Genomic DNA, 12,366 nt, shown 5'->3' with positions numbered 1-12,366 from the left:
TTTATAGACATCCACGCAGTCTGACTAATCATCAAATAAAAAGCACAAAATATACTAATATATTCTGTTCCACAGAATAGGTACATTGCAATTCACAGTAATTAAACAGTATAAAAGCTGCTGTGCTGTAGGATACAAACAAAGTTCAGACTCCAGCAATTAATGCCTTCAGATTGCTCGATATAAATACACCTGCTTCAATTTACTGCGTTGTTAATATGCAAAGAAAAATGCGACCAGTCCTGAAATAAAACAGTCCATCTGTATTTGAGGAATAGGATTCAATTTTGTTTTATTGTAAAAAGAAAATCTTTACCCTGCTTGAATAAACAGAGACCTCTTACAGCTTTAGACTAGAATTTGAGAAGTTAGAGGAGGAATTACGAAGTACCATAATTATTAAGAAAGCAGTCATTTTCTTCAAGGATGAGTCAAGGTGGCCTTTTGTTTTGGTCAGGGCTGGGGAAGCAGAGAAAGCACAGTTGAGACTGAGTTCTCTCCCTTCTCAATATACTTAATGGCTGGCAAAGTCATAACATGAGTTTTGGCTTTGGAAAAGAAATTGTTTGGAACTCATGTTGCAAACAGTATACAGTATTGCCAATGTGTGTTATGAACAATTGAACACTAGAGGGAGAAAGTGTTTCCCGGACTTGGGAGGTTGGGAGATTGTAGGAACTAAGAATTGCACAGAAATAAATCTGTCCAACACCTCCCCCAACAAGTGCAATCCATCTCAGTTATATAATGGGAATTGAATCTGGACACAAGCATTACAATGCAAAAGGATTTCTTGCGCGCCTGTTACAAAAAATACAAAACTGTCACCCATTTTCTTTTCACTTGGGTGAATTCACAGATTTATTTTCACCCCAGCCACACAGACATGATATTTGGATATAAAAATATGTTCCAAGTTATGAGTTTCAAATTACAACAATAAAAGGTAATATAACAAAAGGAAATTAGTCAAAAGTTCAATAGTTCTTTGTCATCTCATAGGAATCTGGAAAAGCGGCAGAAATGTGGCCTGTACCCGTTACAAGAGGCAGAATCCCAGCATTTGGAACCACATTCCAGGACAGAGTTAAAGTGATGTTTTCATTACCCCTGTCAAAAGAAAATGTCAACTGTATAAGTCATGCGTCAATGGGACAACATAATCATTTACATGAGTTACTACCCAACTTCTTCATATTCTTATCCTTCCCTAGGTCCAGCCCTATCACCCTTTAGGAACACTGTGCCCTACCAATTCTGGCAGCTTGTGCATCCACACCTTTCTTCCCCCTGCAAATGGCAGTATGCCTTCAGGCACCTCTACCCCAGATCTGAAATCCCATGCTTAACTTCTGCTATCTCTTCCTGATAAATCAGTCCTTAAAGCTACCTCTTGGACAATTTTAATCTGATTATATTCCTGTAAAAGTGCTTTAGGATGTTGTGCTATTTAAATGCAATTTGGAGCTATTGTAAGTTATAAAGTCTAGTGAGCTTCAAGAGCATTTGATAAGAAAGAGCAAGCAAATAATTTGAAAATAAATCTTTTTCACTTTGAATAACCTTTACAACAAATATTTACAGAAACACCTTCAGAGTAATATACCATCCATGGCACATCACTGAACAATTAAAACAAAACTTGACACTGAGCTGCAAACAAATTGATAATAGGGCAGATAATCATAACTTGATCAAAGCAGCCATGATGTGGGGGTGCCAGTGTTGGACTGGGGTGGGCAAAGTCAGAAGTCTCATGACACCAGGTTGTAGCCCAACAGGTTTATTTGAAATCACAAGCTTTCAGAGTGTTGCTCCTTTGTCAGGTGGAAGAAAGCACATCTTCCACCTTTAATATGATTATGGCTGATATCGTCTCAGCCTTAATGCCATTTTCCTGCCTGCTCACCATAGTCTTTCAATTGTTACTAAGCAAAATTCTGTATCTCCTCAAATTTACTCAATACCCCAGCATTCACAACACTCAGGTTATGAAGCCCACATATTCAAGACTCTGACAAAAGTAATTTCTCCTCATCTCAGTTTTAAATCCATTACATCTCATCTTCAAATTATGACCTGCTCAATCTCTTTTCAGAAGACAAATCCTGAATCTCCTCTGAAAAGTTAGTTTTAAGGAACATCTTAAATGAAGTAGACAAAAGGCAGGGAGGTGCAGTTCCCTATAGTGTGGAAGCAGGCCATTCTGCCCATCAAGTCCACACTGATTCTTTGAAGAGCATCCCACCAAATCTCTGGAAACCCATGGCTAATCCACTTATGCAGCATATCCCTGGACAGTATGGGCAATTTAGCATGGCCAATTCACCTAACTTGCACATCTTTGGACTATGGGAGGAAACCAGAGCAAACTCACACAGAAAGCTGCTTAAGGCTGGAATCGAACCTGGGCCCCTGGCGCTGTGGGGCAGCAGTGCGAGCCACTGAACCACTGTTCAAGTGGTATTATTTACATAGGATAACACTGCAAACAGGGCAGTTTGCCTAGTATTTCCTTATGGTGCTAACATTCCAATTGAGCCTTCTTTTGTCTTTCCTCGTTTAAATCCATGGTGACCTTTTATTCTTTTCTCCATCAGGAGGCTGATCTTCCTTCTCCCCAAAAAGAATTTCAAAGAACACAAGACTTTTGCCAGTGCTGTGGTGTACCCAAACGGAATCATTTTCAACCTGTGTCAGAAACCTTTTCCCCGGGTGCAACAGAGTGTTAGGAGTGGCAGAGTCAGAATCATTGGTGACCTTTAAGCAGCAATTGGATAGGTACATGGATAGGTGCTTAAGCTAGGACAAATGTTCGGCACAACATCGTGGGCCGAAGGGCCTGTTCTGTGCTGTATTGTTCTATGTTCTATGTGTCATGAAATGTTTCACTAGTTGCCTGTTCTGGAACTAGTCATCCACACACATTTCTATCCAAACATTAGCCAAAACAGATTTACAAATAGGATTGAGAATCAACAGCGTCAGTAGAAATCAGCTCGAGGTTTTGGAAATTTTCAATTCTACAATGTCACCGTTACAGGTCCTTGATGGCACTTCAGCATTAATGAGTGAACATCTGATCTAACATCACTGCCTACCACCTCTCTGTAAAGACTCTCCCAGGGATGTACTTTCACTGATGGGAAACAACACTGATATTATATCATGTCTTTGATTCACACAGCAAAGGTCAGTTATTTAGGATGATGCAATATGGATCTTCAAATATTATTCACACGTGCACTTTCCCAAAATGAATCACTGGATAAAATGTGAATTCCTGCTGCTTTAGCCTCTGCCTGACTTTCCCTGGATCACAGTTCAGTGCAATATTCCTGGCCAAGAGCAACTAAGTAACACAGTATGGACCAAGGGATACAAACTAGCAGTGGCAGGGTTCATTTTGTTGTGGATTTAACCACATTACGAGCCGCTTAAACAAAAAAAAAGCATCTGCTAAAAAATTAACACAGGGAGTCTTCTTTGATGTACATTAAAAAAAATGTATTAAACTGAGTAAGAAATAGTAGAAACAGGATTCCGAAATCCCAAATCCTAATATATTGAAGTTTGAAAAAATATCACAACCCACGCGAGAACTGCATGCACAGGAGTACAGATGTGGTAACTCAGCTGCTGCCTCAGGACCCCAAAATACCTGCTCGTGACTCCATGAGAGATCCGGACCCCTCTTCGCACAAATATCACTACCAACTACTCCTGCCACCCCCCACTTTAAGAAGTCCTGTGTTAAGGCTTTGACAATGCTACCAACAGCTAACCAAATTAGTCTAATTTTAGAAGGAATCTAAAAATTCCAGCAGTAGACATTAGCTATAAAAGCTGAAGGCCCTTACAAGTGTAACAAACATGCAGATTTCACTACAACCCTGATAGCACGCACCCAATCTGAGCCCTTGCCTTGAAGGGCAAACAAATATCATCTTGCGCGCACCACAAGTTTCCCATAAATCACCAAACCTTTTTTCAACCTCTCTCAAATAAACCATTACATCCTACGTAAAGATTTGGTATTTTCCTAATGACAGTCTTACTTCCCAAACTCTACAAAGACGATCTTCCTGAACATTCCTCACACTTCAAACCAGTCACAGCATTAGGAAGATTACATTCATCATTTGAGGCAGAAAGCTTCATTGTCTAAATTAGTAATCTATTGCAACTAATCATAAAAGTAGAAGTTTTATTGCTAGCCACTAACAGTTATGTACATGGTGTTCTTGTGTATCCATTTCTGATTCACTGATGTGAATAATCCATGTCCTTAATGGCTAGACTGGAAAATGTGCTAAAGCTGGAAGGTTAATAGCATAGAACGGATGACTGGGCAATGTTTTGGTGCCAGTCAGACCTGTGTTGGACTATAATGCTGCTCAAGTGTAGTTACCCCCTCAATCCGCTCAGGAGGTGCTGATCTATGAACAACAACTTTGACCCAACTCTCTACACCCATCTTTCTTCATTCTCCTTCTCTGTTTCATAAGAGATGATGCTCAAACACATCTCTTTCTTTCTCACTTCTCCACCCCAGTACATTTTCTAATAGCTGTCCATTTAAAACTCAGGTGATCGTGTTTAAATAGAAATTTAATGTTTTATTCAAAACTTAATAAATCCAACGGCCAGACATTAGGTCAACATGTTCTTGTTGCTTTCACTGTCTTCACAGTTAGTTCGCACTTGGGCAGATGAAAAATAGTCAACATTATTGATCATTTAAGAATTTCACTTTAATCTCAAAGCTTCTGATGTGAATCAGAGACAGAGAGAGAGAGAACATACCTTTGAGCGTTTGTATATGAGTTAACATGAGAAAAAGGCATTTTAAGAAAGCCCAGCTGTAACTCCAATTTCCAGCAACCTAAAACACAGTCAATACTAACTTAGTGTCAACCTAAGTTTTGATAAGTGTATAAGAACAGTGCTATTATCAAAGGAAGAGCAGCCTAGTGTTGATGCTTTCTTTAGCTGATTCACAGCCTTTAGAAAATTCCACCTCAACCAGTTACATCAGTTCTCTATTTATTGTGTTTTGCACCCCCCCCCCCTAAATAATCAAGCTAAATGATTCTGCAGGAGAACATAATCTTTTTCCACCACACCCTCCCAGCCCAAATATTGTCCAACCATTGTTGTACCACCATCTACATAATGGTGCAAATTTAGGTCACCACGGGCTCATAGTCATTGTTTGTGATACTTCAATTTACTCAAGATTTGAAATGCAATCTGTAAGAGGGTGCTGTCAGTTTGGTCAAACTGAATAGTAAGGAAAGCAAATACAGAATCCCCTCCTTTACTCTCAGGGAATGAATACAGCATACAAACTAAAGCCAGCACTCAACTGGAAAGACAAGATAATGCGACAATCAGAACCTTTCACTGTTGCTTCAGTCTGTTTTCAAATGCTGACGGAGCTGTATTTTACTAACACACTTATTTTTAGTTCGATATTTCTCATCACATCCTGCCTGTGACGTCTGTAAATCATTTGCTTAGCCTCACTGGGGATTAACAGTCATTTGTGCATCACAGATAAGTGCATTAATTCAATTAGTTATGGCTGCTTTAAAGAACTGCAGCTTGGCAAAAGCTGCTACATTAAGTGAGAGATGGATAAATGGGCATAAGTGTCTTACTTGAGGCCATTTCCATCATCGAAGAAGAAATATTTTGACTTCACATCTTTCAGATCCAATTTTGTCTTATCGCCACGAAGAACAATCTTGTCCCAGAGAACAACTTGGTTCAGTGCCTGCATTTTCAAACAAAATGCAAATAACTTGGATGGACAACACAGTACGACTGGTGCCAGGGCACACTTCATAACAACACCAAAAAGTCTCAGGTGCTGAAAATCTACAAAAGAATTCTGTAAATACTCAGCTTGCGTCTGCATGGAGGCAGTTTCACCAAAGGGCACACACCTGAGACATTTTCACCCATCTGCTCTCCACGGACTGGGACTGACTTACCAAGTGTTTCTTTCATTTGGAGAGTTTAAATCAGATTCACCAAGCCATATTGCTTTTCCCCTCAGCCTAGTCTGGAGGACACGGACACGGACACACACTCTCTCTCTAACAGCCATCCTTATGGTAATGTCTGCTTCAACTCATTACCCCAAGTTAGCATCAAGAATCTGAAAATTAAGAACGCGTGAAATGGGAACGGGTTATTTAATTCCTATCACCATTCAGCTAGATCTTCTGCTTCATATTCCCTTACTATTCTCTTCGCTCTCAATTTCTTTACTATCCAAACACAGATTGATCTTTCTCTTTCGTGTGCTCAATGACTGAGCACCCACAACTCTCTGACATGGACTTTCAGAGATTCACAGCCCAGAGTGAGACCATTATATTAAAGACCTCCTGTGCTGGGAAAATATCCTCCCAGCAGTAATCCTGTCAAGCTCCTCAAAAAAAAAGTGTGTGTTTTGACTGGAATGGCGAATGGGATGTTGATGTAATCCATTCCCATTATGATAAACAAGACCATAAGACAGTAGTAGAAGTAGGCCATTCAGCCCAGGCCTGCTCCACAATTCAAAGAGATCATGGTTGATCTGATAACCCTCAATTCCACTTTTCTGCCTTTCTCTGTGAACTATTTGTTCCAATCTCGAATAATCTAAATGACCCAGCTTCAACAGTCCTGTGTGATAAAGAATTCCACAGATTCACAATCCTCAGAAGGAATTCCTCTTTTTCTGTGTCCGGCGTGGACAACCCCTTACTCTGAAGCTATGCCTGCTGGTCCTGGGCTCTCCTACAAGGGGAATCAACCACTCCACATCCATCCTGCCAAGTCTCCTAAGAATCCTGTATGTTTCAATAAAGGTCACCCCTCGTTATTCTAAATTTCAATGCGTACACGCCCAACCCACTCAACCTATTTTAAGACAGCACTTCCATAACCAGTATCAGCCATGGAAACTACTGAACTACCACCAATGTGAATATACCATTCCTTGGGCAAGGGTCTAACCCTGCAGTCTGACTTGTGTCATGTACAGCTTTAGTAAACCGTCCATATTTTTATACTGAATGCCCTCAACCAAAGGAAAATGCTCCATTTGACTTTTTCATTACCTGATGAACTTGGATGCTAGATTTTTGAGATTCATACAGGAGGATTCCCAAATCCTTCTTAGGTAGCTTTCTGCAGTCTTTTTCCACATGAATAATATTCAACTTCTCTTATTCTTCCTGTCACTAATGCTCCACTATTCCAGGAAAGTTTTAGGCTTCCTACCATGAAAACAAGTATTCACTGTGTTTTTGCAATTTCCTTATTCCTCAGCATTGTTTCTTCTGTCTTCGCCTACCAAGGCCTACGACATCCAAGGTTACATTCACTGATCGTTTTACTATTTACTTAGCGATAGACATTCTTACAATCTATAAAAGTCTCTTGTCAGTTTAATCATTATTTTTATCCCTTTTTGTCCATCAATTCCTTGATCAGCCTTTGCTAATTTCTACAATTCCCAGGTTCACTCCTCTTTTAGGCATTTTTCACAGCCTCTCCATTTAATCTAATACTATTTTAGCTTCACTTACTAACTACTGTTAGACAATTTGATCACTGTGCTGTCTTTGAGGAAATGTGTATTTATTGTCAATGATGGATATATGCCTTTGCTAAGTCTACAATCAAATTGCCCAATCCGTTATGGCCAATTCAGCCTTCAGACACAAGTAGTCGAGATTGTGGTGCTCTCTCAGCCCCTTTACAAGGTTAAATAACTCCATCCAATTGCAAAATCCTCACCACAAATCTAGCAAGTTCATTTTATGGATGTACATTTGCTCACTGAGCTGGAAGATTAATTTTCAGACGTTTCATCACCATACTAGGTAACATCTTCAGTGAATCTCCGGACAAAGCACTGCTGATGATTCCTGCTTTGTATTTATATGCTTGTTTCTTTGGGTTGGTGATGTCAATTCCTGCGATGACAGCATTTCTTGTTCATTTTCTCAGGGGTGGTAAATCGGGTCCAAGTCAATGTGTTTGTTGATAAGAGTTCTGGTTGGAATGCCATACTTCTAGGAATTCTTGTATGTGTCTTGGTTTGGCTTGTCCTAGGATGGATGTGTTGTCCCAGTCGAAGTGGTGTCCTTCCTCAACTGTATGTAAGGATACTAGTGAGAGAGGGTCATGTCGTTTTGTGGCTAGTTGATGTTCATTGACATCAGCAACCCAAAGAAAGCAGGAATCATCAGCTATGCTTCGTTTGGAGGCTCACTGAAGAAGTTACCTAGAATGGTGACGAAACATCTGAAAATGAACCTTCTAGCTCAGCGAGCAAACCTACATCCAGAACATCAACCTGAGCTACAAGTCTTCTCAAAACTCGCTACTTCATTTTATGTCCAAATATGTATGGTTCAATGATAAACTGATCTAAAAGACTACCTTGAATAAATTCCATGAACTCATACAACGCTCTAATACTGGATATAAAATTATAAGATTAAAGCCCTTATGAATACCATATTGCCCCCCACATCATGCACGTTAACTTCCAGATTTACACTCTTTGCACTACTACAATGCAAGAGAACCTACTCTTACAAATGCTTCTGTTCCTGGTCATTTTTTAAGCTTTATCCAAACCAATTCTACATTGCCAGTTTCTGAGCCAAGATCCCTTTCCTCTACTTCCCTTTGTTATCAGGACAGGCATCTTTACCACACATCTCGTTTCCCCTTTCCAACCTTTTTTCTAAAAGTAAAAATAGTCAGGCATTTCATTAATGACCACTCACACCATGTCTCCATCAATTAAATTAACTTATTTCTGTCAATTCATCTGTTTTGCTGCAAATTCACATTTGCACAAACCCATTATTTTCCCCTTGCTGTTACTTTAGTCATTAAATCCCTTTACCAAAGTTTGCCAGTTACTGTAATTTTTTCCCAAATCACTTTGCTGCTCCAAAGCCTAAATTGTTTTTTATTTGCTGTTTTTGAAAGGGCTTTTTCATGAATCTAACAATTATCCATTTTGTTTTGTTAATTTAATTTAAGGACATAATTCACAAGAACTAGGGATTTATTATCCCCCAGCGGGTTTCAGTATGTTCATCGAATTCTTCCAAGACTCTGGTTGCACTACCTTTTGAGGAAGAAAGTTAAGGTAGGATAGATAAATTAGGAAGTAAAAAAGCTATCCACGTTATTAAAAGTTAATGCTATTAAAACTGGAAGATTATATGGCTACAGAAAGAGTAACCAGATCAGCCATGATCTTACTGAATTTGTGGAGCAGTCTCGAAGGGGTGAGTGACCTACTACTGCTGCCAATTCGTATGATTGAAACCACTGTCATTTGAACAAGTTTAAGTAGCGCAGATTCCAGCAAAGCAGTTCCTAATGTCTCCAGCACAGAATCAAAAGTCTACCAACCAGATCATCTTTCAGACACAAATCTAGTCTAAGTTTATGACAATTTGCTAATTTAAATGTGGATCAGACAAAAATCTGGAGATCATCATCTGTGCTGTTCTGCATTTAGCTTCTCAGACTCGTCCAACAGATCATCATTCCCAGTTCTACCTATGCTAATATTTCTTGCATGGGCCATGACAGATTGAATTCTCCCTCTTGCACTCCAAGCTCTCTCTATAATTCTGGAACTGAACAGAGGAATGCAACCTTCAAATTTTCATATTGCTGCCACAGAAAACAGTCAGATATTCTTAAAATTTAAATTGGGAAAACATACTCACATTATTCTTGGTTTTGTACTCAGCTGATAAATACAAGAAGAGTTGTTTGACATTCCAGTCAAATATTGGCTTCAAATGTATAATGCAGTTAAAGAAAAAAAGAATATGCAGTAAAAATAAAGGTTAACTAGTGGCAAATTCCACACTTCTCAAACTTTTTTAAAACAAACCACAAAGCAAGTTGGCAGTTTCTGCTCTTGCTTCAGTCCAACTCAAGGTTCTGAAGTGGACTAACTATAATCAGGGGCACTTAATTTTATTTCTATTTGGAGAAAATGCCACAAGAAATATAAAGTTTGTGATTTTACAAAATGTACGCTCTTGAGATGCAGGCATTGAAGGATTGGCCAGCATTTATTTCCCATCCATGATTGCTAAACACATGGCTGTGGATCTGGAGTCATATACATCAGATATGCATCTGGAGTCATATGCATCAACAATAACATTAGCAAATTTGCTGATGATACAAAGCTGGGTGGCAGGGTGAAAAGTGATGAGGATGTTAGGAGATTACAGGGTGACCTGGACAAGTTAGGTGAGTGGGCAGATGCATGGCAGATGCAGTTTAATGTGGATAAATGTATGGTTATCCACATTGGTGGCAAGAACAGGAAGGCAGACTACTACCTCAATGGAATCAATTTATGTAAAGGGGCAGTACAGAGAGATCTGGGTGTTCTTGTACACCAGCTTACGCTGAAAGACTGGAGTGACTGGGCTTGTATACCCTTGAGTTTCGAAGATTGAGAGGGGATCTGATTGAGACGTGTAAGATTATGAAAGGATTGGACACTCTGGCAGCAGGAAACATGTTTCTGCTGATGGGTGAGTGCCGAACCAGAGGACAAAGCTTAAAAATACGGGGTAGGCCATTTAGGACAGAGATGAGGAGAAGCTTCTTCACCCAGAGAGTGGTGGCTGTGTGGAATGCTCTGCCCCAGAGGGCAGTGAAAGCCCATTCTCTGGATTCATTTAAGAAAGAGTTGGATAGACCTCTCAAAGATAGTGGAATCAAGGGTTATGGAGATAAGGCAGGAACAGGATACTGATTAGGAATGATCAGTCATGATTATATTGAATGGCGGTGCAGGCTCGAAGGGCTGAATGGCCTTCTCCTGCACCTATTGTCTATTGTCATAAAGATGGTGGATTTCCTACCCCAAAGAAAATGAGATTCTCATGACAAAGAGAGTTTGTTATTAAGATGGATTTCTATTCGTGAATTTTATGAAATTCACATATCATCATCATCATCAAGAACTCAAACCATGTCTTCAAACCATTAGCCTAAGGTTCTGAGTCCAGTAACATTACTATGACACCATTGCCTCTTTACAAAATGAAAATACAGTGTTGCTGGCAACACAACATTTCTTTGTGGCACCAAGAATTCTCAGAAAAGCAAGATCAATTCATGTCAAAATATGTTAAAACAGATACAGCATTGAACCTCCACCATTCAAACAAGCATTCCGACAGATATACTAATGAATACTCACCATTATTTCACATTTTTAAAATAAATAATTAGCCTATATTGAACATTTAGGCCTGGGAAACATGCCTAAATCCTGTGGCAGGATTGCCTGCTCTCAGTTCCATTCATTGGCATTTAAACAGGGCTGACAACAGACATTCCAAATTATATCAGAATTACGATGCTCTTTTTGATATTGTTCTTAACATTGTCTAATCAAGGTCTGTAGGACCAAAGAGAAGTATTTAACAGTTTCGACAATGTCATGGCTCTTCGCACTAAAACTTCAAGTGTGCTACTCAAATCCCTCAGTTTACGGGTTTTAGATGTTGCAACATGTCACTATGTTTTAGGATCATTTATGCAGCTTCCCAATCGAAGCTGATGCAAAAGTACAGGTTGTTCTGCTGTAACACGACAGTGGTGTTCCTCTGCAACCTAATGCTATAGAAAATCGCATTATTGAAAAGTGTTAGAGAAAATTGCACTGTAGAAGGCCGCTAATAGAAAAACCGCTATACCTGTTCAGCAGAAAGATCGCCACATCCAAACAATGTCCATGATTCATCAGTAACGTTACAGCCAATTTGCACTGACGAAACGGGTTATAACAGAACAACCTGTATTTCACTGGATACAATCACATGGTAGAGAAGTTCACTGTTCTAATCAGCATTCTGTTTTGGAAATTATATTCAAAGGATATCCGCAGATAAGTCAAATGTGATCAATCCCAAGTCACTTCTTTCTCTGGGTCCCGTAAAATCTTCCACATTTTTCCTGGAATAAAAACATTTGAGTCCTTTATTACGCAAACCACATTCAAGATACTTTATAGTTGTTAAAGATGGAGTAGAAAAGCAGCAAAAATGCATGGGAGTTCAAGACATGTTGACTTTGCATCAGCTGCCAATGACATTTCAGAATGACTATTCACTTTTATAAAAGGTAGAAAAGCTGAACCCATTTTGGGAGGGATCTCGAGAGGCTTCAAAAGTCAAACATTTACACCAACATCTTTGGTAGTTCAGATGATAGAAATCACAACTAAAATGAGTGCTTTACGAAGAGTCTTAAAAAGATAAAGTCAAGGTAAAGGGGCGAGGGAGGGCAGGTTATATT

The 12,366-nt window shown here is 39.4% G+C and overlaps 1 protein-coding gene across 1 annotated transcript; it reads right to left on the bottom strand.

Moving 5' to 3' along the window:
* Positions 1-275: 275 nt before the first annotated feature.
* spcs3 (signal peptidase complex subunit 3) lies at positions 276-12,134 on the bottom strand. The gene is made up of 4 exons (XM_043704832.1): positions 11,951-12,134; positions 9,765-9,841; positions 5,664-5,779; positions 276-1,110 (listed from the first exon to the last, which is right to left on the bottom strand). The coding sequence occupies exons 1-4, from the start codon at positions 12,117-12,119 to the stop codon at positions 978-980; spliced, it is 495 nt and encodes a 164-aa protein (XP_043560767.1). The 5' UTR covers positions 12,120-12,134; the 3' UTR covers positions 276-977.
* Positions 12,135-12,366: the final 232 nt, after the last annotated feature.

Source organism: Chiloscyllium plagiosum, chromosome 2 (assembly GCF_004010195.1).
Source record: "Chiloscyllium plagiosum isolate BGI_BamShark_2017 chromosome 2, ASM401019v2, whole genome shotgun sequence".
NCBI classification, from domain to species: domain Eukaryota; kingdom Metazoa; phylum Chordata; class Chondrichthyes; order Orectolobiformes; family Hemiscylliidae; genus Chiloscyllium; species Chiloscyllium plagiosum.
This window is presented reverse-complemented; position numbering and strand designations above follow the sequence as displayed.